The sequence below is a fragment of the Magallana gigas genome, chromosome 4 (assembly GCF_963853765.1).
Source record: "Magallana gigas chromosome 4, xbMagGiga1.1, whole genome shotgun sequence".
NCBI classification, from domain to species: domain Eukaryota; kingdom Metazoa; phylum Mollusca; class Bivalvia; order Ostreida; family Ostreidae; genus Magallana; species Magallana gigas.
Genome location: NC_088856.1, coordinates 26,296,021 through 26,323,488, shown reverse-complemented (window position 1 = coordinate 26,323,488; position 27,468 = coordinate 26,296,021). Strand labels below are relative to the sequence as shown.

At 30.3% G+C, this 27,468-nt stretch overlaps 1 protein-coding gene across 1 annotated transcript; it reads left to right on the top strand.

The window, feature by feature from the left end:
* The first annotated feature begins 8,417 nt into the window (after positions 1-8,417).
* On the top strand, positions 8,418-25,884 carry LOC105343519 (uncharacterized). Its single transcript, XM_034450809.2, has 11 exons — positions 8,418-8,696; positions 14,602-14,647; positions 15,057-15,148; positions 15,998-16,165; positions 16,324-16,452; positions 19,904-20,032; positions 20,369-20,500; positions 23,309-23,350; positions 23,505-23,607; positions 23,716-23,812; positions 25,046-25,884. The coding sequence occupies exons 1-11, from the start codon at positions 8,666-8,668 to the stop codon at positions 25,292-25,294; spliced, it is 1,218 nt and encodes a 405-aa protein (XP_034306700.2). The 5' UTR covers positions 8,418-8,665; the 3' UTR covers positions 25,295-25,884.
* The last annotated feature ends 1,584 nt before the right edge of the window (positions 25,885-27,468 follow it).

The following is a 27,468-nucleotide window of genomic DNA, read 5'->3' as shown; positions in this document are numbered from 1 at the left end:
CTTAAGACAAGATCATGGAAGGAACTTTATCTAAACCTTTAAAGTGTCTTATAAAGATTAAGTCAAAAACTTTAAGACAAAATCACGGAAGGAACTTTATATACCGATCCACTGATTCTACGATTCCTTCTATAAAAACTAATATACCACATGCACAGTGTAGGAACGGAAGTGTACAGTTATGGGCAGCGCTGTTTGTCGAAGCAAATAAACAAATAGAAGAGGTAGCTCTGCGAACAGTCGAAGATTTTAATCAAACGAATTGATAAATGGATGTAAAAAAAAAACTTCCTTAACAATTCAATACGTTATGGTTATAAACTGGCACAAATATAAACAGTTGTATTCCTTTTGCAACATGATTTTCAATGAACTTTTTGACAATCAATATCCAAGGTCACATTCCAAAATTGAAATGATTGTTTTGTAGGAAATACAATCATTAATCTATTACGACTGAATAGGGGACATGTGGAGGCAGATGTATACTTTAAGAGAATAATCTGATAATTTGATACCATTGCAAATTTAGAAAAAAATCCACAGAATATCATGAGCTGTCATTATTTCATACTGTACGCGTCACGGAATTTTAAGCATATATTTAGAATTTTACTGTACGCGTCGTTCTATAATTAAGCATTGGTTTGTAATGATAAGTTAACTCAATAGAATGCATGACCATTGTATGAATGAACTCATCACTTCAAAAAATTTCAATGATGAAAACAAATATTTTTGCTGCAGTATTTTGTAATTAATAGTTTTTTAATCGACATTGCACATCTTTTTACATAGATGCCATATGTACAAGAGTGCTATTTTGAAAACAACTATATAGGTTTTGGATTAATAAGATTTAAACAGAGTCCTAGCACAAGTATTTGGATTCAAGTATTAATTTTGACAAGTGGAAATAGAAACTTTATCTATAATATACTTAGTATATGCAATTGATATCATAACTTTTAATATAAAAACTAGACTTAGACCCGTGCGTGCACGGGTTGACATTGTATGTGATATCGGACATTAACGTATTGTTGGCATGTACATAACCAAGCTTTAAGCCTGCAATAATACTATTAATTTCACTACACTCTACCTAGTAAGAATAATCTAACTGTGTCATCAGCCCTTAGATTTTATTTCAATGAAAAAAGTTCGTGAGAAAATATTACGGGAGACAATATATGTTTGACCGGTATAATTCTACGCGTCATTTAAATTGATCAGACTACTATACGATCTTATAGTTACAAAGTGACTTAAACATGATTTAAACAAAAAAGAAATTATTAGTGTTTCATTAAGCCTTTCAATATGTCGGCGATATCCACCGGAACAATTGTACGAGGGTCAATCAAAAAATGCGAAGACAATGTGGCTGTCTATCATATATTTTTCATGAAAGTCATACTTAACAGTATACCAAATTTAGTAATGATATAACGTTAAGTAACATAGCTATGACAAAAGTCTTCGTATTTTTTGATTGACCCTCGTATAGGTTTAAACGCTGTTTGTCTTGTAATTTGCTGTAGTTGTTTTTTCTATTTTTTCCCCTTTAGTTTCTCTTTAATTAGTAAATTAATACATAGTCAAGTTTGTTAAAAAGAACTAAATAAAACCAAAAAGTATTGTTCTTGAATCCTCCATATTTTTTTTTACATATACATGTATACACCGGGTGTTACACATTGTTGAGCCGTGTCGCACCGTCCGTGTTCGTAAGCTTTACTATATGCATGATTTAAGAATCAGTGGAACAATATTTAGGGTTAAATAGTAACATGTCAATTTTAAATGCATTCTACTAATCAGCTTCTCACTCAGCGTCGATAGCGTTGTTGACGTCGATAACAATAGATAAAAATGTTATTGACATCAGTAAGATATCATTTTTTGTATTAATTTTCTTAAAAATTCATATTGTTCACACGTGACAACCAACACCATTTAAAGTGTATGAATAAATGATGAAATCATGAGCCGGCACGTAAACTATAAAAGTGGTTGTCGCATGTGAAAGTGTCTAATTTTAACGAAAACTACTCATAAAACATCAAATTGTAACGCATTTAAGGAAGGAGTCTTTTCATTATCAAACATACTTCTTATAATAAGAAATGCATGAAATTTTGACACAGTCAAACGGATCATATTACTTAATGATTCTATCAGTTTAATTAAATTTGACCTTTTTGTTTTCAGATAAAGGTCAGGTCAAGTTCACTACCTTTTTCCTCAACGTAAAGAGTGATAAAAATAAGTGTAGCTCTTTATAGTTCTGTAGACATTTGTTTAAGATTTGAAGATTCAAATCTTCATTGAAATCATAGACCATGAGAGTGTCTATCAGCTTATACTACTAAATTGGAATAAATATTTATACTAAAATTGATATTGCTTAGCCCGCATTTCCTCTAATTTTCTTAAATTTTGAAGAAATTTTGATTATTTTTTTATGCTTCCAATAATGAAATATTTCTAATTTTTATGTATTATGAAGACTTTATATAAAGATATAAATTGACAGAAAAGCTAATATATTGACCGTTTCATAAGAGAGAAAAACTGATTTTAGTGATTTTTTCACAAAAATCAATGTATAGAATGGGCGCTTTAAAAAGCTTATAAAAATGTTATTTGATAGGCAAATCATATTTTAAAAACATATTCTGAAACCCAAGTATCATATTATTAGTTCACATTACTAAAAAAAATCCAACATTATTGTTATTGTTTTTAAAATGCTCAAACAGACTCATTATATATATATAATCTGCAGCAATTCTGAATTGCGCAACATGTGATATTTTCCTACGCCAATATTACGCCCAAAATATAGTCCTTGTTCCATTCTAAACATTGATTACATTTTTCTATGCCAAGTTGTACGATAGTAAAAAAGAAAGAAAAATATACTATTTTAATTTCCTTTCATCTTGATTTAATGAACAATTAATCAAATTTACGTTTGACAAGTTGAAAACCAGAAAAGACTCCTTCCTTAAACGAGCATTACATGTTTAGCGCACATAAGTGACGTCATAATGAAAAATGACGTCATTTTAGTGCCTGTAGGATTTCGCTAATAACATAAATAGTACAATGTACAACTTCAATAACGCAGACAAAGACGTTGAAAGAATCGTAAATTTTGCGGCCAAATAATGCCAATACTGTATCTTGTTCTTTTAGCCGCATTTTAAAAAAGAAATAGAAGATTTTTCAAAGGTTTATCCATGAAAAGAAATCTTTTTATACAACAGAACAAGTACTTTTGTCTAATAATATAGAGAAGCCTGATGCCAACAAACAGTGTAGAGTTATTACAATGGAAGATTATAGACACAGTTACAGGGTTGTACAAAAATAACATCAACAAATATGTTTCGCTTATATATGAACCTACATACAAAATGATGCATCTGATGTCAGTACTTGGTTTCTTTTCTCCATTTTTTTATATTTTAAAACACTTATAACAATTTATGCTAAAACTGTCAACTGTTCAACAAAAGGTATGTTGCAACTTGGTTTTGATTTGAATAGAATAATTTATAAATAATATACATGTATAGTAAATTAATATTATTTGCAACTTATATAAACAATATTAACTATTAATAAAAGAAAATAGGTTAACACACAGTCAACTATCTCATAAATCCATAAAAGGAAATACAAATTCAAAGCAAAGCAACACGGACCTCTAAAAAGATAGAGGTAGGATCAGGTGCCGTGGAGGAGTGAGTATCCTCTGCTGACCGGTCACACACACCGTACGCGTGTTCCCTTTGTCGTAATCGGGGGAAATGGAAAAGACAATATAGCTCTAAATTTCAATGTGTCAATTCAAAATTTAGGTCTTTGTATCATTTTCATTAATTGTATTTTTTATACATAAAAATGTTTATATCAACATAAGTCAAAAGATAACAATTTGCAAATATAAAAATATCTTGAAAGAATCATATCACTAAAAACAGCACATTTCATGACTGGTGTTCGGTATTTACAGAATGATAAATCATTTGAAATTGCCTTTTTATACACCAATTCAATTGTTGATTTCATGGTAAAAAAGTTTTCAATAAAATCGCAGGGATAAATCATCATATGTATTCATTTATGTAAAAAAAATAAAATCACTCGAAGAATAATCAATCACAGAAAGGGGGATAAATCTGTATACAAACATGACAATTATGAAAATAATAAAATGGACACAGACTGCATTAAAAAATAATGATACGTAAAAATTGGCAATAACAAATTAGTATGCATATCGTTATGATATTTTACTAATAAGCACTGTTTTGATGATTTATTTTATTATTATAAACTATATATTATATCTACTTATTGAACACATAATGAGAGGAAATTCGGATATAAATAATAAGAGTGTGAGTAAGGTACACATTTCTTTAATTGAGCTAGAAGGAAATCAATAATCTCCAAATTAAAGCTCTTAGAGATGTATGGAAATGTAAAATTATGAACGATCTCAGTTCTTAATGTTTATTTTTTGAAATTTTGTTCGATTTTTTTAATCACATGAACCGATTACAAAAGTTGTAACCAGTTACCATCGTTCCGACCGATTAATCGGTTAACCGGCTAGAAATTGCCATCCCTAATATAAATTCATATGCATTTATAGTTAGCTTACAAGCGCCAACTTTATAGCTCGTGGAGATTTATTTGAACTTATCAAAATTAAATTTCAAATTGTAAACAAAAAAGCAAAATTAATATCATTATGAAACTATTATCTACTTTATATGTTTACATCTTTTGTAAATACATACGTTATATGCAATGGCCTTCTTCTAAATTGAACTAAAAAGTCTTCAAGTATTAACCATGTCATTCAATTTACTTCTGTTGCAAAATCAGTCAATTTTTGCATGTAGGTGTTTGTGTACAAACATCAGTCACCATTTTGAAATATAAACACTTGCAATTGTTTCCTTATATAACACTGTTTTCGCAATCCGATGTTATTCCTGCATTATATCATTTTGGGTTCAGAGGTCAAAGTAACGCATGAATAATCTAGGTCACTACTTTTTCTATGTGTGCAAACTAGCCGACCTGTGCTAAACCACACATATTACATATCGAAATGAAAACATAATTTAGGCATAAAAATAAACATATTTGTATTTCTCTATACTAAGTTTTATTCATTTATTTTCTAATTGCAGGGGATAAATGATTCATGTAAGATAGGCCTGTAAACAGAATAACGTTTAACAGTTATAGATAGACATCGTAACAAAGCGTTCTTGAAAATAACAATCGCAAGGAGTTAATACAGTTAAAATTCATTTCTGACTTTATTGCAAGCCTTGATCAAAATCGCAAACGCAATATCACAGACCTTTCGTATTTCGTCCATTCACGGATCACGGTCAAATTTAAATCCTAGTGCTTCTTTGTCCATCTAGTTTTGTAAAAACAAATCAGAAGTTAAGATTTCCTTCCTATATAATGTCGGAGGAAAATCTTTATGCTCTTGAATATGATTCTGCGATACATGTTTCTCTGAAAATACATAAGTAGATTGTAACTCAACTGTTAATCGCTTTGTTTTCGAATGCCCAACCGACTTCAACTGAAGTGGTATTAATTAGCCAAGCCTCAGTCTTTTTTTTTTTTTTTTTTTTTTTTTACAATTTTACAAGTATAAATTTTTTCTGTTTCACTTTATTATTTAAAAAATGTCTTGTAAAAAGTAGTGTCAAAGGACTATATATGGTTTGAGCCTAAATTGGCCCCCTAAATGAACATTGTCATTTTACTGTATTTCTTTGATTTGTTTGAACAAATATACATGTGTAGTTTTTTCATAATTTTCATTTTGATTTTAGTGCCTACAATTTAAAAATATGACATCATAAAGTTTACCTTTTCCGCCATTTTCGCATTTTTAGCATAAACCGGCTTGTTTTGATGCATTTTTCTTTAAAGAAACATTGAGCGACTGCTTGAACAAACAGAATAATTTCACCAAAGATGTATCTCAAGTACTTATAATTGACATAAAGTTCGTTCTTGTTCAAAGAGTCGGTTTATATTTCCGGTTCGAAAAATGTCAATTTTTGACTGATGTTGATTGAATTATAAAAATAGCGTCATATTCTGCCAGTGAGTGCATATAAATTAAATAAATAGATGAAAAACATATATCAATATCAACTCTTTAATAAAATGACACAACAAATAAATTTACCTGAATCACTTTAAAATTAGCAAATTATTGGGGCCAAATTTGATTCATCTCTAATATAGTTCTTTATTTATCATGATAATCAAATACTTGCAACGTTGTTGTACTATTTTTCGTTTCATCGTCTTAATTGAAACATTTCATCACGTGACCAACCAATATTTATATCGATATACATCCAAAAATAATACCTTATTTCTTAAAAAATCAAAGACAAGCTATTTAACATAACAAAAATTTGCATTATACACACAAGGCCTCCATCATAGTTTCATACATGTATGTCATGCTATGTCGACTATTTTTGCCTTTTTTCGTTTGTGCTTGTGTTTCGTTGGCGAGACTTCCTCCTTTGTTATACGGGAAGTTTTTTGTGGTTTGGTGGTTGCCTAGTTAGTTTAATGTTCAATTTCCTGCCGAAAAGCTTGACTTTTGAAATCGCTGACATGTCCTCAGTTTCAGAGTTTATTCCCGTAGAAAACTATTTTCTCCTTTTTTAAAAGCTAAGTAGCTGTGGGTGTAAAAGTATCACAAGTAATGTACTGTTGGGGCTGTAAGACTATTTATATGCTCTAGAACAACTTTTGAATACCCTCAATGCCCTCAAATAATCTACACTCACTTGACTTGTGTATTCATCATCAGATTTTGAAAAAAATAATAGGTATGTTCTCCGAGACAGACTTTCTTGTGTATTAAGCAAATAAAAGCCCAATGTGGGTTATATTACGTATTTCGTTGACCAGAAAGTATAAACAAGTTAAGAACTAGTATATCAAAATACGTTTATATATGTATATGTACTCGATTATTTTTCTTTCAGAATTGAAGAAGACACTGACAGTGTGCCACTTGAAAGCAAACACAGAAAACTATCGTGCTTAAATTGAATTTGTTCTACTGTATATTAGTAATTTTGTTTGTAATAATTTGAAATTAATATATATCGTAAGCTAAAAATATTTCTAGTGTTTTAAAAACTTGTTGAGGGAAATCTGTCCTTTACCCAACCAACTATTTATAAAATTTCCTGTTGTCCCCGATATGGAAATTGCTTGGCTTTAAGAAATTGTTGGGGCTAATTATAATTCTTAATGTAATGCAATGAAAATTGAACGCATTCACAATTTGTTCATCATTTTTATTTATATTCAATTGTTTTAAAAACACAGTTTTTAAAAAACTTATGAATATGACAATAAATAATACAAATCGTTTTGCCAATTAAAAAAGTAGACGATTTTGTTAAGTTTTATCTATAAAATGAAATAATTTTATACAACAGAACAGATACGTTTGTATAATAATATAGAGAAGCCTAATGCCAAAAGTGTAGTGTTATTACAATGGAACATCCTAGACACAGTTACAGGGTTATACAAAAATAACATCAACAAACATGTACCGCCTATGTACGTACATACATACAAAAATATGCATTTGATGCAAATTCTTATGCATTCATGTACAACTCTGTTAATATAATACACGGACCATGATTCAGAGCATGCTACAGAATGTCCCAGTAAATGCAAATCAAAAGCAAAGTGGATTTGAGTTTTAAAAATACAGAGAACTGAGAGAAATTTAATTTAATCTAATATGCCTGCTAAATTTTTGACAGATGATACGATGTTGTTATCTCCTATACTATTCCGTTTAATATTTCGTATGATACCTAGAGGTATGCATTAAGTTTTCTCATGGGATATTTTTTCATAATTAATGATATAACATTGCTTCGAAATAAAAGAATAACATGCATATGTAATATAGATACACCGGACGTTGAGAAGATTTATTGTTATATACAATAAGGACGTTATCTGTCAAAGAATGTGATGGGGACTTGAAAATGAGCATAAAACCCAAAATAGCACATTGCTCTTTTCTTGGTTGAATTGAAACATTTTGAGGTTAGACGACACGTTCCTCAATTTTATATAACTTTTTCCCGGAATTTGTTATTGGTTTACTACTACTACTATGACAAGCTTTCTTGCAAAACCCTTACCAGGCATTTCTGCAAAATAATAGAGTATGCAATTTCCTATATAGTCTTCTTGAAAATACACTTGAATGGCTGATATAAAAATAAATAAACAGCACAACGAAATTCACTATATTGGAACTCTATCCGGCCGGGGCGGAGCTTTGAACTCACGACCTCTAGAACCTATACGCTTCTGTCAGTGAGCGGCCACGGTTCTAACCACTCGGCCATCTAGACAAATAACCATCTACAAGTAAATTCTAATCATTTCAAAAATAATTATAGAATTAATATTTTTTATTGGAACTCTTTATTACGAGGAGATACAAGAAAGATGCTCGAGGAACGTGTCGTCTGACCTTAATAGAGATCCAGGAAGTACATACCGAATACGGTAAATCCAGACACTGACAACAGATTTGCAAATCATGGAGTTCGTGTATGAATTCACTATCATATGTGAGTATTTATTATTTATTTCTTACTACTTGTCTTTACCTGTCTAATTCTATAAAAACTAAACATTTCTATTGTTAAGATACACTGTAATAAATGCTGTCGATACATTTTTTTCGGCCGTCATATTATGTCCGCCGTCAAATAAAATCCGCCTTTATTTTGACAAAATATTTACATTATGTCCTCCGCCATGAAATGTTTTTTTTTTTTCAAATAGCTTTACGTTTTGTCTGGCCTAACAAAATGTCCGCAAAAAATAGAAATGTTCTTTATATTACCTAATATGATCGAGTGCATGGTCAAACTTTAAAGTTTTACGGAACTTATATCAAGAATTTTGAATGCTCTATGTTGATTGATTGAATGTCTCTGAATTGTTTTAAAAATATTTCTTTGCAATTTTACAACAGTTCCGCACCGTGTATATAATGGAATCATTTTATTATTTGGATCAATCTAACTTTGTTCAGTAAGTAATTGCATATGTAATCCTATCACGATTTATCAGCGGCTCTTTGTTGTCTTGCTTATTGACAGTAGGAAGAGAATTGTTTTCGTCTGGAAGGTAATGTCGGTAAAATTTTACCTCTATTCTGATATCAGTTCTGCCCAGGATTTTCTTTTCGTCTGGGGTCCAATTCCTCTCATTACAAAGGAATTCAGAATATCAGGTTTCCATGCGCTCGAAGATTTAATCTTCTGAACAAACCTTGTAAGAAAAAAAAGGACTGTGGGTGCCTCGGCTCCACTGATAATGTTGTTGCGTCTAAACTCATGGGTTGTACATAATATAGCTCAACATCTTGGATATGATGTTTGGATAGGTTTAAAGGTTGTCATTCCACCAATTCCAAAGACATCAAAAGACATGACAAATTTTGCAAAATTTGAAGCTCACTTTACTTGCAGTTGGGAGAAACCGAGTATGGCGACTTTCATTTTGATTGAAGAATAATAATTTAATTTTCTTATTTAAATAAAACTGACGGCAATTTATCTTTCAAATAATTAGCATGACCTTATAATGAAAAGTAAATTGCTCAAAATTAAAAATGGATATTTGTATGATAAACTTAGTATCATAGTTCATGACAACTAATGACATAAATCAATGACGCTATACCAATTAGGACTTTGAAATCAATTATCAAGGTTCTTAGTTTTAAGTAATAGTGATTAACTGAAGGTCCACACCATGATGTTCACTGAAATCTGAGCTCTCTACTTTTTGCGTGTAGTGCATCAAATGTTATGAATTGAATGTTTATATTTGTTCCATGGACTTTTAAGTGTTTTTGGAGTGTCCGGTCGAGACGTGAATCAATTTTATTTGCTCTGTCTTTACATTTTTCTTTGAATATTTCAAAATTGTATGACTGTAAGACTGACATCTATTCACGGTCAGTATCAACATGCCAGGACACAGAGACGAAAACTGATTTAGATTTGTAAGTGCAGCAAACCCAGCCAAAAAAAAAGAAACCCTATGACTCTTTACGTTCTGTGTCTGACGCAGAAAGTGATACTTTTTTGTTCTCACAGTCATTTCATGCATATCGTTTAGAAATTTATGCTATGCTATGGTATGCGATTTTAATGATATGCTATGAGATTTGTATGCTATGCTATGAGAAATTGAAATGAAGTGCTTAATGATATAGTATGCTATGCTATGAGATTTGAACAAAAAAGCCTCCATACACAGAAGAGTTTCACACATTTCGAAGTAAAAAAATAAGAAGCCAAAGTTTACCACAAATCTATTATGTAAACATTTATTTTTTCGAAAAAAAACATTTAAAACCGAGTTAAAAGAATGTTGTATGTTATGCTATGGTATGCTTTGATATGATATGATATGACGAATGCGATTCTATGAGATTGTATGTTATGGTATAAGATTCCAATGCTATGCTATGATATTTCAATGCTATGCTATGAGATTTCAATGATATGCTATGCTTTGGTGTATGTTGTAAACGATATGATTGAACCGACTGTCAGCAACATATTAGAGAATGCATCAAGCAGTGAAGAAAGTTTGCGTAGGGTCACCAGCATTATACTGGGAAAGTCACTCATGAAGAACGCTCTTGCGTGGAACTTGTTATGGCGTTATTATAAAATTACTGTAAATTCTTGATGGGCCTGGCTCAGATTTGACCAATTTCAAACTTAATTCAATCTGTATAGCACACAACAATGTATGTAGTTTATATTCAAAAGTGGACATTGTTACCGCTAAAATGTCTAATTTCCATGTCATATGTTTAAATGAAACACATCTAGACAACTCTATTTATAATGACTCAGTTGCAATTGATGGGTTTCACCCACCTCTTCCGAAAGATAGAAATAGACGAGAAGGAGCTGTTGCAATATACATTTCAAGTTATCTATCGTTTATTGAACGAAATGATTTAACAACCCCTGGTTTAGAAATTCTATGGGCCAACATTAATGTTAAATGTAGAAAAAATTCTTATTGGTCTTTTGTACAGACCACCAAGTGCTCTGGCAGATTATTGGAACTTTTTTACCCTAATTTTGAGAAAGTAGCACAATGTGAATTAGCAGTGTTTTTCTTAGGAGATTTCAATGTCAATGTCTTGATTGATCAAGGTACAAATTTCTTGCAAATGGTGCAAAGACTTGGCCTTGATAATTTAATTCATCATACATGATCTTATAAATTTTACAACTAGTATTAGCAATTGTATTGTATGATGAATTGGGTATTGATCTACTATCAGATAGACATTTTGAACACTGTAAATTGTAGTTTTGTTTCTTCATAACGATATAATTTTTGTCTTAAAGTAAGCCGACAAATCGTGACAATATAATTTGGTCTGGTATTTTTTGGCAAAATAGCAGCGGATATAATGTGAAGATTATTCCAAACCCTCGGATTTTTCCGAGGTAGACTTGATATTACAAATTTCCTGAAAAGACGGACATTTTGTGGCGGTGGAGGTGATTTTGTCGAATGGAAGGCAGACATTTCGTGACAGTAGACATAATGTGACTTTTTTCAAAAGAAGGCAGCCATTTGATGACGGCGGACATAATATGACATGATATCAAATACATACTTTATTAGTATAATAACTTTAATGTCTTCTTTGTTCGATTTCAACAACGATTTTATCGTTTTTGAATAAATCCTTTGTGTTACATTTGTACGCGTTAATAGGTTTCTTCCACATTTTATCTACAAACTCAAGGGCGGATCAAGGTTGGTCACCGGCAAAGTCCTGGTAGGGGTACAAAGGGTGAAGCCCCCGGAAGCTTCTTGATTCTATAGATTTTTGTAGGGAAATATAAAGTCTTAAAAAGAAGACTTTTAATAATTAAGCAAAACAATTTCATAGGTTTGAAGATTTGAAACCTGCAGTAATCCCATTGAAGACCTCTGCCTTGTAGAAATAAAAAATAATTTCTTTCATTTGTATGGGGGTCCAGGGGGCAAAGCCCCTGGAATCTACTGAGTTCTAGAGATTTTGTAGAGTAAAATTGAAGTGTTTATATTGAAATTTGTTACATTTTTACCCGTGATATTTTTCAAAGTAATAAATCTTATATGATTGTAAAGGTTGGTAAATTTTGGACCTGCTGCTAATCTCATTAAGGCCACATACCTTGCAGAAATATTACAAACATTTTCTTTTATTTTTATTTCTTTCTTATAAATGGCTGTAAATTAATCAGATTAAAAAAAGTCTAGCTCTATAGGACCGCGAAAATAAAGTTTTAAAAAGATATAAAAAAAATTTCGTGTAAGGGGCTGACGTAAACAACGTTACCCCAATATATGTAAATATCTGTAAATTAATGTATAAAGTTCATACCATATTAATAATATAATTTCTAATTTTAAAAATAAATAATAAAATATCCAATAATACATTATTAGAAATCTTAAGATAAACAAGGTTAGTTATGAAAAAATAGGCGTCGAACTCTTGCTCACATCCTCTTTTAAAAAAGCAATTAACAAATCATAGTCTTCCAACGCTTTATTTTATTCATTTCATTTATATAGCATGCAACCTAAAAACAAGCGATGATATAATATATATCTTGTTTTTACTGCTGATAATAAAACCATCTATAGTTGCAATATCAATAAATTGTTTTATAATAAATTTAATGAGTTATTCAAAAACACTTATGAAGACACGTTGGTAACACCCGATTCATTTTTGTATGCAGGTTCACTTACTTTACGTTTCATAGGTTTAATGAAAAGTTACTTTTGGTTTTAAGCGTTGAGTCTATCATAAAACCAATTATTTTCTCTTTTTGTGAGATACCTTTTTCCACTTTTCTAACTTTGCAGGTCGCTTTCAACCCCAACCACCCTATTTTATTCTCACACGAATTTGCTTGTTAGTTATTGATTAATTAGTACAATTACTTTGAATTTTAGCAGTTTTGTCAAACACACAAACAATTCCATTTAGGAATTATTTAGGTGTACTCTGTATTCCAATACGATTTGTCTGTATTTTAGTGGCAAGAAAGATAATTAAGACCTATCTATACTTATAAATTAAGGCATTTTGTAAATAAACTATTATTAACTGATAAGTTATTATTGTGAAATTTATCATTAATCTACTTTCATTTTCGATAAACAAGCCCGAAATAGTAAAAATGAGATTAACGTGGTGGACACACTGTGGCTGATCCAATACAGGGATCGTTTGCATCAAATATATTTGTTTGCAATGAATGAATATTAAATGATTACGTAAAAAGTGAATATATTAAGTAGGAACTTACCTTGATTACACATAGAAATTAAGATTTGACAAATGTTAAATAAATGAATAATTATAAGGCATTTCGTTTCTTGAGTGAGCGATTTCAGTTTTAATAGATAGAAGCTAGTGAAACGCGACCACAAGCGAAAGAATGGAAAGAAACTTTCCAGAACGGGGTAACCAAGAACGCGGTTTGACTAATTAACGTCTTGGCAAAAAGTGTAGGAAGGGTTCATCATGCATCGCGGGTAGATTTTCATACCTTGAAGGAGAGATTTTTGGTTAATACAAACAAGTTAACGAATGAAATGAAAAAATTGATGCAATTTTAGTTTTGATCGAAAAAAAAATTTCAGAGTGGTGTGCCCAGCTACACGGTTTGACTAATTTAAACTATGGCAGAAATACTTGGAAAATGACAACTTTGGTTTAAAAAAATGGAAATAAATATGCAACAATTGCGTTTTTTTTAGTTTCATACATTTTAATACCACGACAGATTGGTAGTGAACTTCATACATTAATTGTGTTATCAAACGGGGAAGTTAAATCTAGGAGGGGGGAATTACCCTCCCCAGTTTTGTTTTTTCGAAACAGTCTTTTATCTGAACTTCACATTTTTGACAGAGATAAAATATTAGTGAAATTTGACCTAAAGAACAAAATTTTGACATATGACGTCCTAAATATCCACTCACTGGGTGAAAAAATCATTGTAAACATTTTCTACTCAGCTGCAACTAAAGGAATTTAGGCCACGTTCATGTATATACCATCCAATTCAGTTTAAAAGTTTCATCCCTTTTCTAAATATCCAGCTATGCAGATTTTGTTCACTGCAATTTTAAAGAAAAGGTTAAGAAAACTTAAAAGAAAAATTCGGACACAATAAATACGAAAAAAAAAATGATTTAACATTATTACGTTATATAATTCATTTGTTAAGTGTTTATCCCCGCGCTCGCACGGGTTATCATCTAGTGGTCGTTTGATGTGTCGTAACGAGCAATAAAAAGAGTTCATTTCACATTTCTTTTATAGTTTAAATTCTTTATTTCTTCTTATATTTTTACCCTTACAATGTTCTATCGATCAATCGTTAAAATCTGAATCTTTGTTTTTATTCCAATTGGTAGATTTTACTCTGATGACACATGAAACAATGTTCACTACTATTAAAAGGTAAGAAAAAAGCGAAAATTAAACACTGCTAACTAACTAGCAGTTTTTTGCATATATATTGAATTAATTTGATTTGCCAATAAATTAGTTTTCTAAAAAACTAAATTTAAATATTACCTTAATTTGAAAGTATTTAATTAAATTTGAAATTTTATATTAGTAAATCATGGTTAAGAAAATAAAGACAATCATAAAATTGCTTTTGAACAACAAACATTCTGTAAGATATTGATAATTCTTTATGTGCTACTCGCCATTCAATCACATAATTAGGAAAAAAACATGCTTATTTCAACATTTGTATTAAACAACAAAAAAGTTCTATAGGAAAGTAAATCATAAACCTGAAAATGAATGTATGTTTCCATGTCGGATGGCAGTTTTAAAATAACATTGTTTCTTTTTCTAGAGATATGTGTTTAGAGAAGGTTACACGATTAAGAGATAACCAAAAGAAATGTTACCTTGATTTAAGTACCATAAAGGATACCTTACAAGATGGTAGGCTATTGATAGTAATTTTCATTATTGTTGCCAATTATTATTTGATTTTTTTAGTATCATATCGAATTATTGTACTCCAATTACTTTCGTTAAAGATGTGCTAACAATAGTTTATAACAAATGACTTTTAAAATAGTTAAAATCTAATTCTCGAAAGTCAACTTCATGATAAACTTTTAATAGGCTTACATGCATTGACAATGTAAGATAACAACGTAATTTGTGCTCTCCATAAAATCGTAATTATATCTTTAAATACTGTGACAGATGTCAAATGAGCCCTGCATGAGACAATTAATAAAAATGAGCATGACATTTAAGCAGAAGTTTTTTTTTATCAGTTAACACGTTTATGTTGCGCCCCCATCTATTGTCCATCCGGTCGATTTTAGAGACCGTAAATATTATAAAGATCAAGATTGTGTCAGTTTACAGTTAACAGTTTTACAGTATAATGTATTAGTTGGTAAAATGCAAAATATCAAAACAATAATTATAATGTGTATTGTTTATATGTTAATGCGTAATGTCATTAAAATAAACCTAACCGTTATTGAAATATTGTGAATCAATACGAAAACGCACAGACCTATACCTCAGTAGAATAAATGTAATTTAAGAATGATTCATATTGTCATATGTCAAACTACCCAATGAATAAGGAAAACCATAAAATTGATGTCCTTAAATTGATAATGACATTTAGCATATAGAACCAAATATTAATACATAAAATATTGTTTTGAATACTGAAACAGAATCCATAACACACACATTATTTTTCTCCTTCCCATTTCAAACGATTATGAAGATCACATTATATTTTTTTATCATTTTTTATCATAGATACCACCTGTTCTAAAAAATGCAATTTCCAGATGAATGATTTGTCTATTCATGGAAACAAACTAGGAAAAATTGATCTAACGATAGGCGATACGAAAAAGGTGTTTTCCTTTTGTCGAGGACAGTTTACGAAAACTCTTAATATCAATTGTTCAAGTTGGAACGCAAGTGAGTCATATATCTAAACATATGTACACTTAATGAATAAATAGGGATGGAAAAGAATAAAACTGATTATTTTACTAATGATGTCACCATTATAAACTTTTTTTGAAGGTAATAATAAATTCAATTTAAATAATAAGGAAGCACAACTCATTTTACAGGCGAATACATAATGTGGAAAGATACTAGTTCCTGTTCGATAAGCAATGCTCAGTGTGTCCGTCTATACAATGACTGTATTTGTCATTGTTTGCCTGGATTTGTTTTGGTGGATGGAAAGTGTTTGAAAAGTAAGACAGCAATAACGTTTAGCATAGGTTTGTTGTGTTTTAAGAGCCACTCTCTGTAAGCTTTTAAACTTTGCCGAAATTTTTCAAAAATATAGACCTTATTAAACTATCTAAAAATCACATGTTAAATTATCTATATACTGACCAGTTTCCATGGACATTCGACCCAAACTTCAATCTTTATAACAATTGACCATTTTTACTGCATAGTTAAACAAAAATGTAGCAAGATCAATGTTTAACAAGCATGTTATGCATATGAATGACTGAGAAAATCATAAATTACAAAGAACTTACCAGTTATATTAAAGAGGTTCGTCCCTCTGTTTGTTGGGTAGCCTGTACATGTACATGTAGCATTATGTTCTTCTAACCATATAATAAAAATGTTACCATGGCAATCGGTTAGGCAAAAAAGAGAGGCCTAAGAGACTCTTGGCTCACCTGAGCAACTTTAGCCATAACTCTGATGAAACCAGAACAATGTATCTTGACTAGTCAGTAGAGTAATTCTTGTTTAATAAAGATCTTTAAAAATTTCTGCACACATTTTCATGTAAAACGTCAAACTTTTTTTTCTTCGAGATGAACATTTTATTTTTTATTTTTATTCCTATGTAAAAATTCATCCCCCTTTGATTGTGGGCTCACCTTACTCTTAGAATCATGATTTGAACAAGCTTGAGTCTACGCTACCTAAGGATGCTTCCACACAAGTTTCAGCATTTTTGGCCAAATGATTTTTGAGAATGCCAACAAATTTTAAATAATTTTGAATAAGGGTCATGCTCTGAATGTGACCTAAGGTGGTCTGTTTGTCCGTACATTCATCTATCAAAGCATCCGTCCATTTAATGAAGGTAACATCAGATTACTCTAAAAAAATTCTAAGCATATACTCCCTCCTTTAAGTTTTGTCTGGCTCATACTTCTCATAAACAGAACTTTTTATGTAAAAAGTGTGCAGTGACCTTGAACCTATTTCAAGGTCAATAAGATCATAGCAGATGTTTAGTTCTTTATCACTCCCCCTAAAAGATGTGTTACCCTTATTCTAACAAATTTGAACCCCCTGAACTTCTGGATGATTTGTGCTAAGTTTGGCTAGAATTGGCTGAGTGGTTCAGGAGAAAAAGCTAAAATGTGGAAAGTTCACAGTTCACAAAATTTGGTAATCATTAAGTATTGAAATGTGATACAAAGACATAAACTTAACGTAATTGTTTACCATGTTTCCATGGTATCGATTGTTAATATATCTTACTTTAATTTGATAAACAGTAAACCAATATTACGAACACTCTAAGTTTATTTTTTTCTCAAAAGGACATAATTTACACATATTTATGAACCATAGTAAGGATTTTATAAAGTTTGAAAGTTAAAATATACACTTTTGTTTCCATGGAAACAACAATTTTGAACTTCCCAATCATGTTTTGATTGTTTCTGATAACAGAAGACCAAGTCATTTCAGGATTGGTGTCGGTTTGCAACAACCTGTCCGCAAGAATTTACAGGGCATCACCAAATATGCCTCATTTCTAGGTTCTCTGCAAAGTCGTTAACAAAGTACATTAAAGCCCTTAGTACAAGAAAGAAAGATAAATACTTTGATTTGCTTGATGTATTTTTCAATAGTTAAGATTTGTTGCTTTGAGAGTTTGATAAAGATTTATCACAAACAAATCTAATTGAAATAAATATTTAAGCAAAAAAATGTGTTCTTCAGTAAAATTCAAGACCATATTGTGCTGTAAATTATGGCTATGTATATCCATGGTAACAGAGTTCCCAGCAACCAACTTTTGGGGTATATGATAATAAGCATCATGTTAAAATTTGAGAAAAATCAGTTACTATGCGTGTCGAACTTCCTATACAAGTGTTTAAATGATTACAGAGAATGGCTCTTAAACATATTGAATATCACGGGGAAGCAAATATATTTATTGTTTGGAGATTAAATGCGAATAGATAAAGTTGTAGTTATTTTTGTAGTAGTTTATGTATGGTAACATTAATAGATTTTCATACATTAAAAAATAAACAGTTATAAAGATAATACATCAAACCCATTGCGGGGAGAATCTCTTAAATGTACATGTATTTTGGAGATAATTAGGTATCTTGTATTTAATTGTTTTACTTTTTCTTTCGATTATACATTGGATGCTTATTTTAGATATCGTTGGTCATGAAACACACCTAAACTGTGCAGACAAATTGAATACCGCGCATTAATCTGTCTGCAAATATTTTGTGCACAGCTTTGAAGTGTAATAGGACCGATGACTTTGAAACACAAAATTGAATGCTTATATATATATATATATATATATATATATATATATATATATATATATATATATATATATATATATATATATATATATATATATATATATATATGTTGTTATTTGTATGAAGTATTGGTGTACCGTCGCTTTAAAGCCATTGCATTCGCTCTTGGTCAGGGATATGAAACATACGTGAAACAGTCATATTAACATGTTATTTAGATATTAGATATGATATTTATTTATCTTGGACTACAAACAGATATTGCCAGAGACTTTGTAAAGATTGATTTGATTTGATTTTTTTTTATTCTTTACTTACATACTTACATACAAAGGTCCCTTCATGCCAGGTGGCCAAAAAGGTAGCCACACAATCCTTCCACCCAGTCCGATTCTTAGCTTTTGCTACATGTGTACCACTGTGAACTTTATCTACATAAATTTTAGATCACTAAATGAGCACATGGCCGATCCATCTCCTATTTTGCAAGCAATCTACACAACTGCGTTTTCTTGTTCTACCAGCTCTCTGCGTTCTTTGTTAGATACATTTTTTGGCCATTTGATATTAAGTATGGTCCGTAGGTATCGATTTATGAACACTCTCAGTTTTATTTGAGTTCTTTCCGGAGCTACTAGCAAAAAAAAACATTGTAAGTATTCATTATGAAAGGTTGAATAGACATGATTGGCTTGTATTGCATAAATCACACATTATTTAAATACATATCTGGTTGAACATTTGAAAACAAAGCTTTTCTTATCTTTTCATTACCTTTCTTTTAGACGGATATGGGGTATCTAATCTAATAAATCATCATGTGCATTTTAAGTCTTCTATGACTTTAAGTATCAGTTAACAAACTTTATTGATTATAAATTAAATAAAATTATATTATATTATAAACTTAATTTCTCTCACTGTGAATGGGGATAATTAGGATGATGAAAATGGTAGGTATGGTTGCAAAAGTTGCTGTTGGATATTTAAAAGAATATTAAATACATATAAAAGCATTAATACGTCAGCTAATAATGTTTTCGCATAATATTCAATTGTTTTTTATTTAAAGTTGGGCTTTTGGGCAAAAACGTTTTAAAATGAAAATCATTTTAAGTTATCATCTGTTATTTTCATCGCATTCTAGGTAATCTAGGGTTAGATTATTCGTGTGAGTTAACAGAACAGTGCATCCAACCGTTCTCATGTTGTTTCCAAGGAAGATGCAAATGTATAAATGGCTATTCTGCATTTGAAACAGATAGCTGCCTTAAAGGTTTGTAAAGTTTGTCTAGGTTTTTGCTCCTAATTTATTGTCAGTAAGTTATGCTTTTTTCCGACCATGACATTGAAGTAAATTTCAAATCGTTCTTGTGAAAAGGATTGGTTCATGATGTAAATAGTGTAAATTACACATTGTACTGATGATAAAAAACTGAGTCACCATGAAAACGAAAAATGCATTGTTGGTATACCTGTTGTACTATTACTATAAATACGATACTTGTGGTAAACTTTCAAGATATATTTTATGCTCAGTTGTAAAATTTAAATTTGTTAAGACTTATTCTCTTTTTTTTATCCAATAAATCAATAATGTTTATAATTTCAGATAATGTTCCCGTCGGTGGGTTTTGTAGCTTACACGAACAATGCACCGGAAGTAATAATTCTGGGATATGTGAACACGGAAGATGTACATGTGCAAAGGGATTCATATTGGTTGAGTCTGCGTGTACAAAAAGTAATATTGATCAGTTTTTAACACAGTTTTTATCTTATTAGCTTATGCTTTTATGCTATATAAGAAACACTTTTTGGGAGTTGATTTTAATCAACTCTCCTTTGCAGTTACTCAGGCAGACCGAAAGTGAAACAGTGTTTGGACCTAAGCACAAATCAACACCGCTGAAAACATTTAGTTCTAATCAATAAGTTCGATGTAATGAGTTCTTAACCATTGTTCTTCAAGGAAACGCATTTATAGATACATTGTAAATAGTCAGATTTTAAATGGTACAAACAATTTAGATATTTTTTGAAGTCTTACGTTTTATGTATTCCTACGCCAGAGTTCAATATAGTCTCGTTCAACCAGACGCACGGCTGTCTCCGTAAATCTCCGACAAGCATAAAGTCTCTCTTGCTTGTCGAAGATTAACGGATACAGTTGAGAGTCTGGTTGAACGAGAGTAGAGTTCAATTTTGTTTGGATCCATGCAATTTCTCATAAGTATTTCGATTACTTATACGTAGTTTGATGAAATAATTATTTGAATATTACACAACATGATTGATATTGGATTTTCACGAATTTCCTGTAGGATTCATATTATTAAAATGTGCGTAATTCAAATACTTATAGGAATTTACTTGCCATGCAAAGTAACATATCGTTGATTTTTAAAATAAATAACAATTGATAAAATCAACTCCCGTCAGTACTTTGATTACATAATGTAACAACTATGACAAAAGGCGTAAATTACATAGATATATAAATTGAGTTTTCATTGAAAATTTCTGCATAGCATCAGCCAAGGCAATCTTATTTTACATTTTAATGAATTACGTTTAGAATTAAACTTTTAAATATTCAGGAACGAGGCTGTCAGATCGTTGTGCTATTGAGATATGTTAAACTGCAGCTCCTTCGTTGAAGGTCGCAAAGTTTTATCTTAATGGAATAGTATTTAATATGTTGATTAGAAATTTTAAATACATGTATAATAATCACGTCTGCAATTCAAACAAATATTCTACTTTATGAATTTCCAAAATAAACTCAACTGCAGCTCATTAGTAGAAAATTGCATCGTGTTATCTTGATAAAAAAGTATATAATGCATTTGTTAGAAAATTCGAATGTAATATAAATTTTCTACTTCATGAACATCCGAGAAAAAACTCGACACAATTATCTAACGACAAAAACATGCAATACACTGTTAATATTCTGAAAGATTTATCCACAATATAACAAAGTACATGCAAACCGGCAAGGTTCAGTATAAAGCAGACAACAAAAATGAGTTTCGGAGTAATGTTACTCTGGATGTTTGGATAATCCTCTAGCAATAAGTTTCTTTTGAAGATTTGTAGAAAGATTGTTTTCAGTTTCCTCAAGGATGGAAAGAAACGATTTTTTTTAAATTAAAAAACATTAATTAGACCTAAAACTGTCTGCAAATAAAAGGAAATGTTGAATTAAAAGAAATTGATTATTTAGTAAACTTTGCAATATATAAAGAATTAGATGTTATAATGTTGTTTGTTTTATACTTGATAAACTGAAAGTCTTGCTTGTGGTCACGTTTTTTTAGGATGGGATAATATAAAACACCTTTTGTTTTGAAATTTTGAATACAGATTTAGGCGTATGCAATGTGAAATGAAATATGAAATATTTTTTAATTTCATGTTTTTCCTGGGAAATCTTTATTTTTATCTCTTAGTTGGTAGAAATTCTATTTTAAGACATAATTAACGACGTGGGCACTTATCAATAGTTGAGCAAAACATGTGTCGATGATAAATTAACGATTTATCACGTCAGCTAAATAGTTTGTCTCCATGTTATCAAATTATTAAATCTCATTGATGACCATAGCTTTGCTATAAATCTGTTATTCTATATGAATAAAAATTCCAACTGATCACCTTTCCTGAATTTTTTTTTCATTTTAGGAAACTAGAACTAAACGTACTGTAAATAACCAACAACCTATTTAGAATTTCATGAAAAACCTTTACAAAACATTTATCACAAAAAATAAAATAAAATAAAATGACACAAAACGACGAATTGAAGAAATCTATTGTTAGAAAACTTCTCAATGTACAAGAAAGAAGAGTTGTCATTGTGCCTTTTAGAATATGATAAACTAAAACTATTTGTCAGATCACTAACATCATATCAAAGCAACCAGATACATTTATTGGAGAGTTTAAATGTAGATAAACATAGATGCCAACATCAAAATGTATTTTCTAATCATGTTTTTCCTAGAAAAAATCTTAATCCTTTTCAATATTTGTAGAACTGTACAAAGAGGATAATTTTATTAATTTATTTTTTTTTTTAGTTTTCTTGTGCATTATGTCCAATAAAGAGTTACACATCACTTAACAATATTTTAGCAAAAGTCTCTTTTAGTAATTTGCACTTTTTTATATATGTAAATGCAAGATAGGTTTCAAAAACCGCAAAAAGGTTGATAAAATGAAATGTTTTCCCTGTTGAAGTTTTTTATACTTTAGTAAACTCCAATGTCTGCCTCCTTATTTGATATAAGAATAATCGTTTCCTTAAACAGGTGTTTATGAAAATGTCAACGTACAAGATTTCTATCTGATTAAAATGTACATGTCATAAATTACATACTGGTGAGAACGCAAATTGGATAACAAATGATTGTGATATAACTGAATCGATTGATTAGATATCATACTCAATCAAACCTTTTAAGTTTTTATATTCTGATATATTGTCGAAGGACATGGATATGTTGTGACTAATTGTGTGCATGTTCTCCTATGAATATTTTTTAAGATCCTCTAAGAAGATTAAAGAGTCCCAAAAGTCAGAATCGAGGTAACTGATCGACAAGTTAAATAAAACCTTTGTATGTTTCTGTTATTCAAATCATGAATTTCTAAACGTAAAATTGACTGTATTCAATTAATTACGGTGTCTCTTGCAATTGTAACTCATCATTCGTAACCCTTATAATTATTTTTAATTAAAGACACTAACATTGGAGTAACGCTTGGGACATTTTTTGGCGGATTAATTCTTGGTGTGGCAACGACCTTAACATACAGACAATTAAAATTTCGGACCAGAAAAAGGTAAGTTTTCTAAACAAAAAATGCCCTACCTTTTCACAAAATATTATTAATACATGTATATGGAACGGAAATAAATTTCATTGAGTCGTTATATTTTTGTTTTCAAAGGAAGGAAACTGACGTTACGGTGGTAGAAAATACAGCGAACCGTGATGCAGAATTTGTTGACAGTGCTGCTCAAATTTCTTTCAAGAACGCTAAGAAGGTAAATAAAATTTTAAAAGTGTGCTTGAATTGGTTCAAGAATCTAGGAGAGGTCGAAACTTCAATTTACGAACACTTAACAACTGACCACAGGTGCATAAAAGCGCTTATCTCTAGCCATTAAAAGTAAACTGTTATGCTTTTATAATATATATTAAATATGTATATACCATTGACAATATCTAAATACAGTAGTTGCGTCTGAATGCATACATGTATATGCATTGACACATTAAAACGCTAACAACATTGGTGACGTAAATTGTATGCATAAACTACAATTATGCTTAAAAATTGTCGTTGCTTTTGTGTGTAAGGAATTTAAAAAATATTTGACGCATTTTTTATTAAAAGAAAAATGGCAATGAAAGGTTGCAATGCAATTTAATAAAATAATTATTTTGTCAAAGCGTTCTGAACTCTGGATGAAATAAAAGTTCATATATTTTTTTTCAAAGTTCGTTAATTTTAGGGCAGCTTCGGACTTCATTTTTAAAAGTTCAACATAGAGCATATGGTATACAAATGGAGCTACTAAAAATATAAATCAGAATGTATATATAAAAATGTCAATCCAACAAACAATGTAAAGGAGAATATCAAGGATAAGCCATAACATTAATTGTACATAATGATTTTTAATTATTAATGATAAGATATTTCAACACTTGACAATGAAATATACAAAGGGTGTTCAATAAATAATGTCACCGATCAGATTGCATAAAATACAGAGTTCAATTGAACTTTGAGTTTATTTTCACGCATGGATTTGGTTCATATTTTATATATGACCGTTGATTTGACCACGTTTTATCATCAAATACTCTTTCTAGAACATGATTTATTTCGATTGACATTTTGTGTGTCTGTTAAAGGAGAGTATTTTTAAGGTAATCATTAAAGAAAATAACATAAAATATCTTATTGTGTAATTTTTGTAACAACAATGACATTATTTATAGAACGCCCCTTGTAACCAGCATTTCGTCCATGATTCATACTACAGTAATATGCAAGTATCAAAATGATAGTAATAAAATTAAATTAAAAAGTATAAAGGAGTGTTGACAATCTATTTCTTTGTTTACTAGATTTTAATTATTTTTAGTCAGCAATACGTTCCCACATTATCAGTAAGAGCATGCTTAATTTCATAAACGCCACCTTACCTAATGGCATATGTACCATAAATGTAATGCTTACATGTTTATTATTTTTTGAAATATTTCAGCAAAGAGTAGCATTTTCGAAAGCTACACCAGGATACAATTTGTCTGGAAGACAAGAACACGAAAGGACCGAGGACGTCTATAATCATTTACACGAACAAACAGAACAAGATGACGACACTTACGACAACACATGCGCTGTACCCAATCACAGTGCGGATCTCTCTGATTACAGTTATATACGTGATACAGCCCCCGTTACACCATCACCGTCAGAAGATAGAGACGACTATTCTACATTAAGGCATTGAATAAGCAAAGATCATCAATATGTTTGTAAATGAGAACACTGATCCATTCTTTTAAAAAATTTTTTACTGAACTCAATCTACTGGAATAACTTAAAGACGAACGTGGTGTTTTGATATATGGTTTATGGAAACGTATTTGCAAAACATCATATATTGATTAACGGCGGTATGTCGGTGAATTGACATTCAATGAAAATGAACGATGTTTTAATAGATATATTTTATAAAGATAGTGGTAGGTAATAAACATTGACGTTTATATATCCATCCATAATCTTCAAATATAACGATGTCAATGAACGATATATTACTTATATATTGTATATAATTTTGCTTGTTTCCAGTGTGACATATAGGCAAAGAGAATTGACTAACATGATGTATTAAACAATTCAAAATCAATGTTACATTTTCTATCTTTTTGATACATTATATTCAACCAATTACGAAAAAAAGAACATAATATGATTGTGTGAGAGTTGCTATGTCAGACAAACAGACTTGACAATAAGTGAGTAGGGAGCAATGTATACAAAAGTCAACTTTTAAGATATTGTTACCATTTTATCATGTAATTAGTAAGAAACTAAATTAAGAAAAAGAAATGTTTTTGATTTTTGATTTAATAAACAAAAATTCAACAATCAGGCAACGTTGCATCAATATACATGTAACACACAATAGCATTTACAGATGACAAAATCTTCTCAGCCCGTGGTTGTACCATTTCCAGAGAATCAATGTGAAAAATTAGGTTAATCACTCAGAAACTAGCAAATTTTTTGTGTGCTGTAATATAAATTGTAATTCAACTTTTCACGCGGTGCTATTGTATGAAATATTTCCATACTGTGACATTCTTCCTAACAATGAATTGTATTTAAAATAAAATCCCATATGAAAAAATCGCATGACATGTAAGATAAAGTAAAGACAATAGTGCCTATATACCCTCCACAGGTTTATCATTTGGTATACTAGTATATGGATTTAATTTTACGAAACTACATCTTTCGCAGGTGCGGATTTAACACCTTGACACTGACATAAATATCTGGCACATTGTAATTATTTTATTGAATAAGTTTGACAACAAATTGGTAAAAAGGCACGGCTTTTACATATCCACTGCTTGTATACGCATCTCAAGTTAAAGATGTTTTGTATTTGATAATAGCGATATACCAGTACCATGCACTCGAAAAATAACAAGCTTTAACAAAGACTAATTCCTGGGTTTTGGGAGATTATTTTAGTGCATTTACAAAAGTTGTCTACTTTACTCATCAATATTCGTGTTACTCTTTGTCGACCGTTTATCATCATAACATATTACTTTGACAGTTGCATTGTATTAAATTTTGTTACTTTTAAGAATGATGGATATATAACTCATGCCAAGACCTAACTTATCATTTGAATTTGATTTTTTTAACCATACTTTGTCTAGTAAACTATATCTTCCAGACCTCATGAATGAATTGAAGCGTCTGTTCCCGATCAAAATGACAAAAAAGTCAAAGTTCATGGTCATTTTAAAAGACAAAATCGAACTACATCTTAAAGTTTATGATATAATTTTTCTTTCAGAATGGTATGAAAAGCATGTCTTTAAATTCCTAGAAACAAAATTGTTTAAAACATCAGATATCATAACGTGGAAAGCTAAATCTAAAGATACAGTCATGTACATGTACATGAATATACACATATTATGCAAAATACACGGATGATAAAGCAAGATTAACTTGTCTGAGACACCAAAAATGATAAAATTTAGAAAGCATTTGAAGAATACATAACAAAAATGGAAGAAATACTCCTACACGTTTACACCATTTTGATTAAGAGTGTGAGAATTCAAAATATAGAAAGTGAAATGCAGTAAGAAACGGAGAGATAAGCAAACTTAAGGTCGGTGCCTCCTTTAAATAATGAAGAAAGAAAACGTCAACAGCACAAATACTTTAAAAATGTCATCAGAATCAAATGTCTTAAGCAGTTGGAAATCTACTCTTGCAATTTATTTTGACATCGATGGTAGTTGGAGAAACGAGAAACACAAACAACAATGACCAATAAAAAGAAATGAAAGAAATAACAAACTTGATTAACGACATTGTGAGCTTCCAAGGAAAATAAATTGAATCAATCATGCCATCTTTACGTTAGAT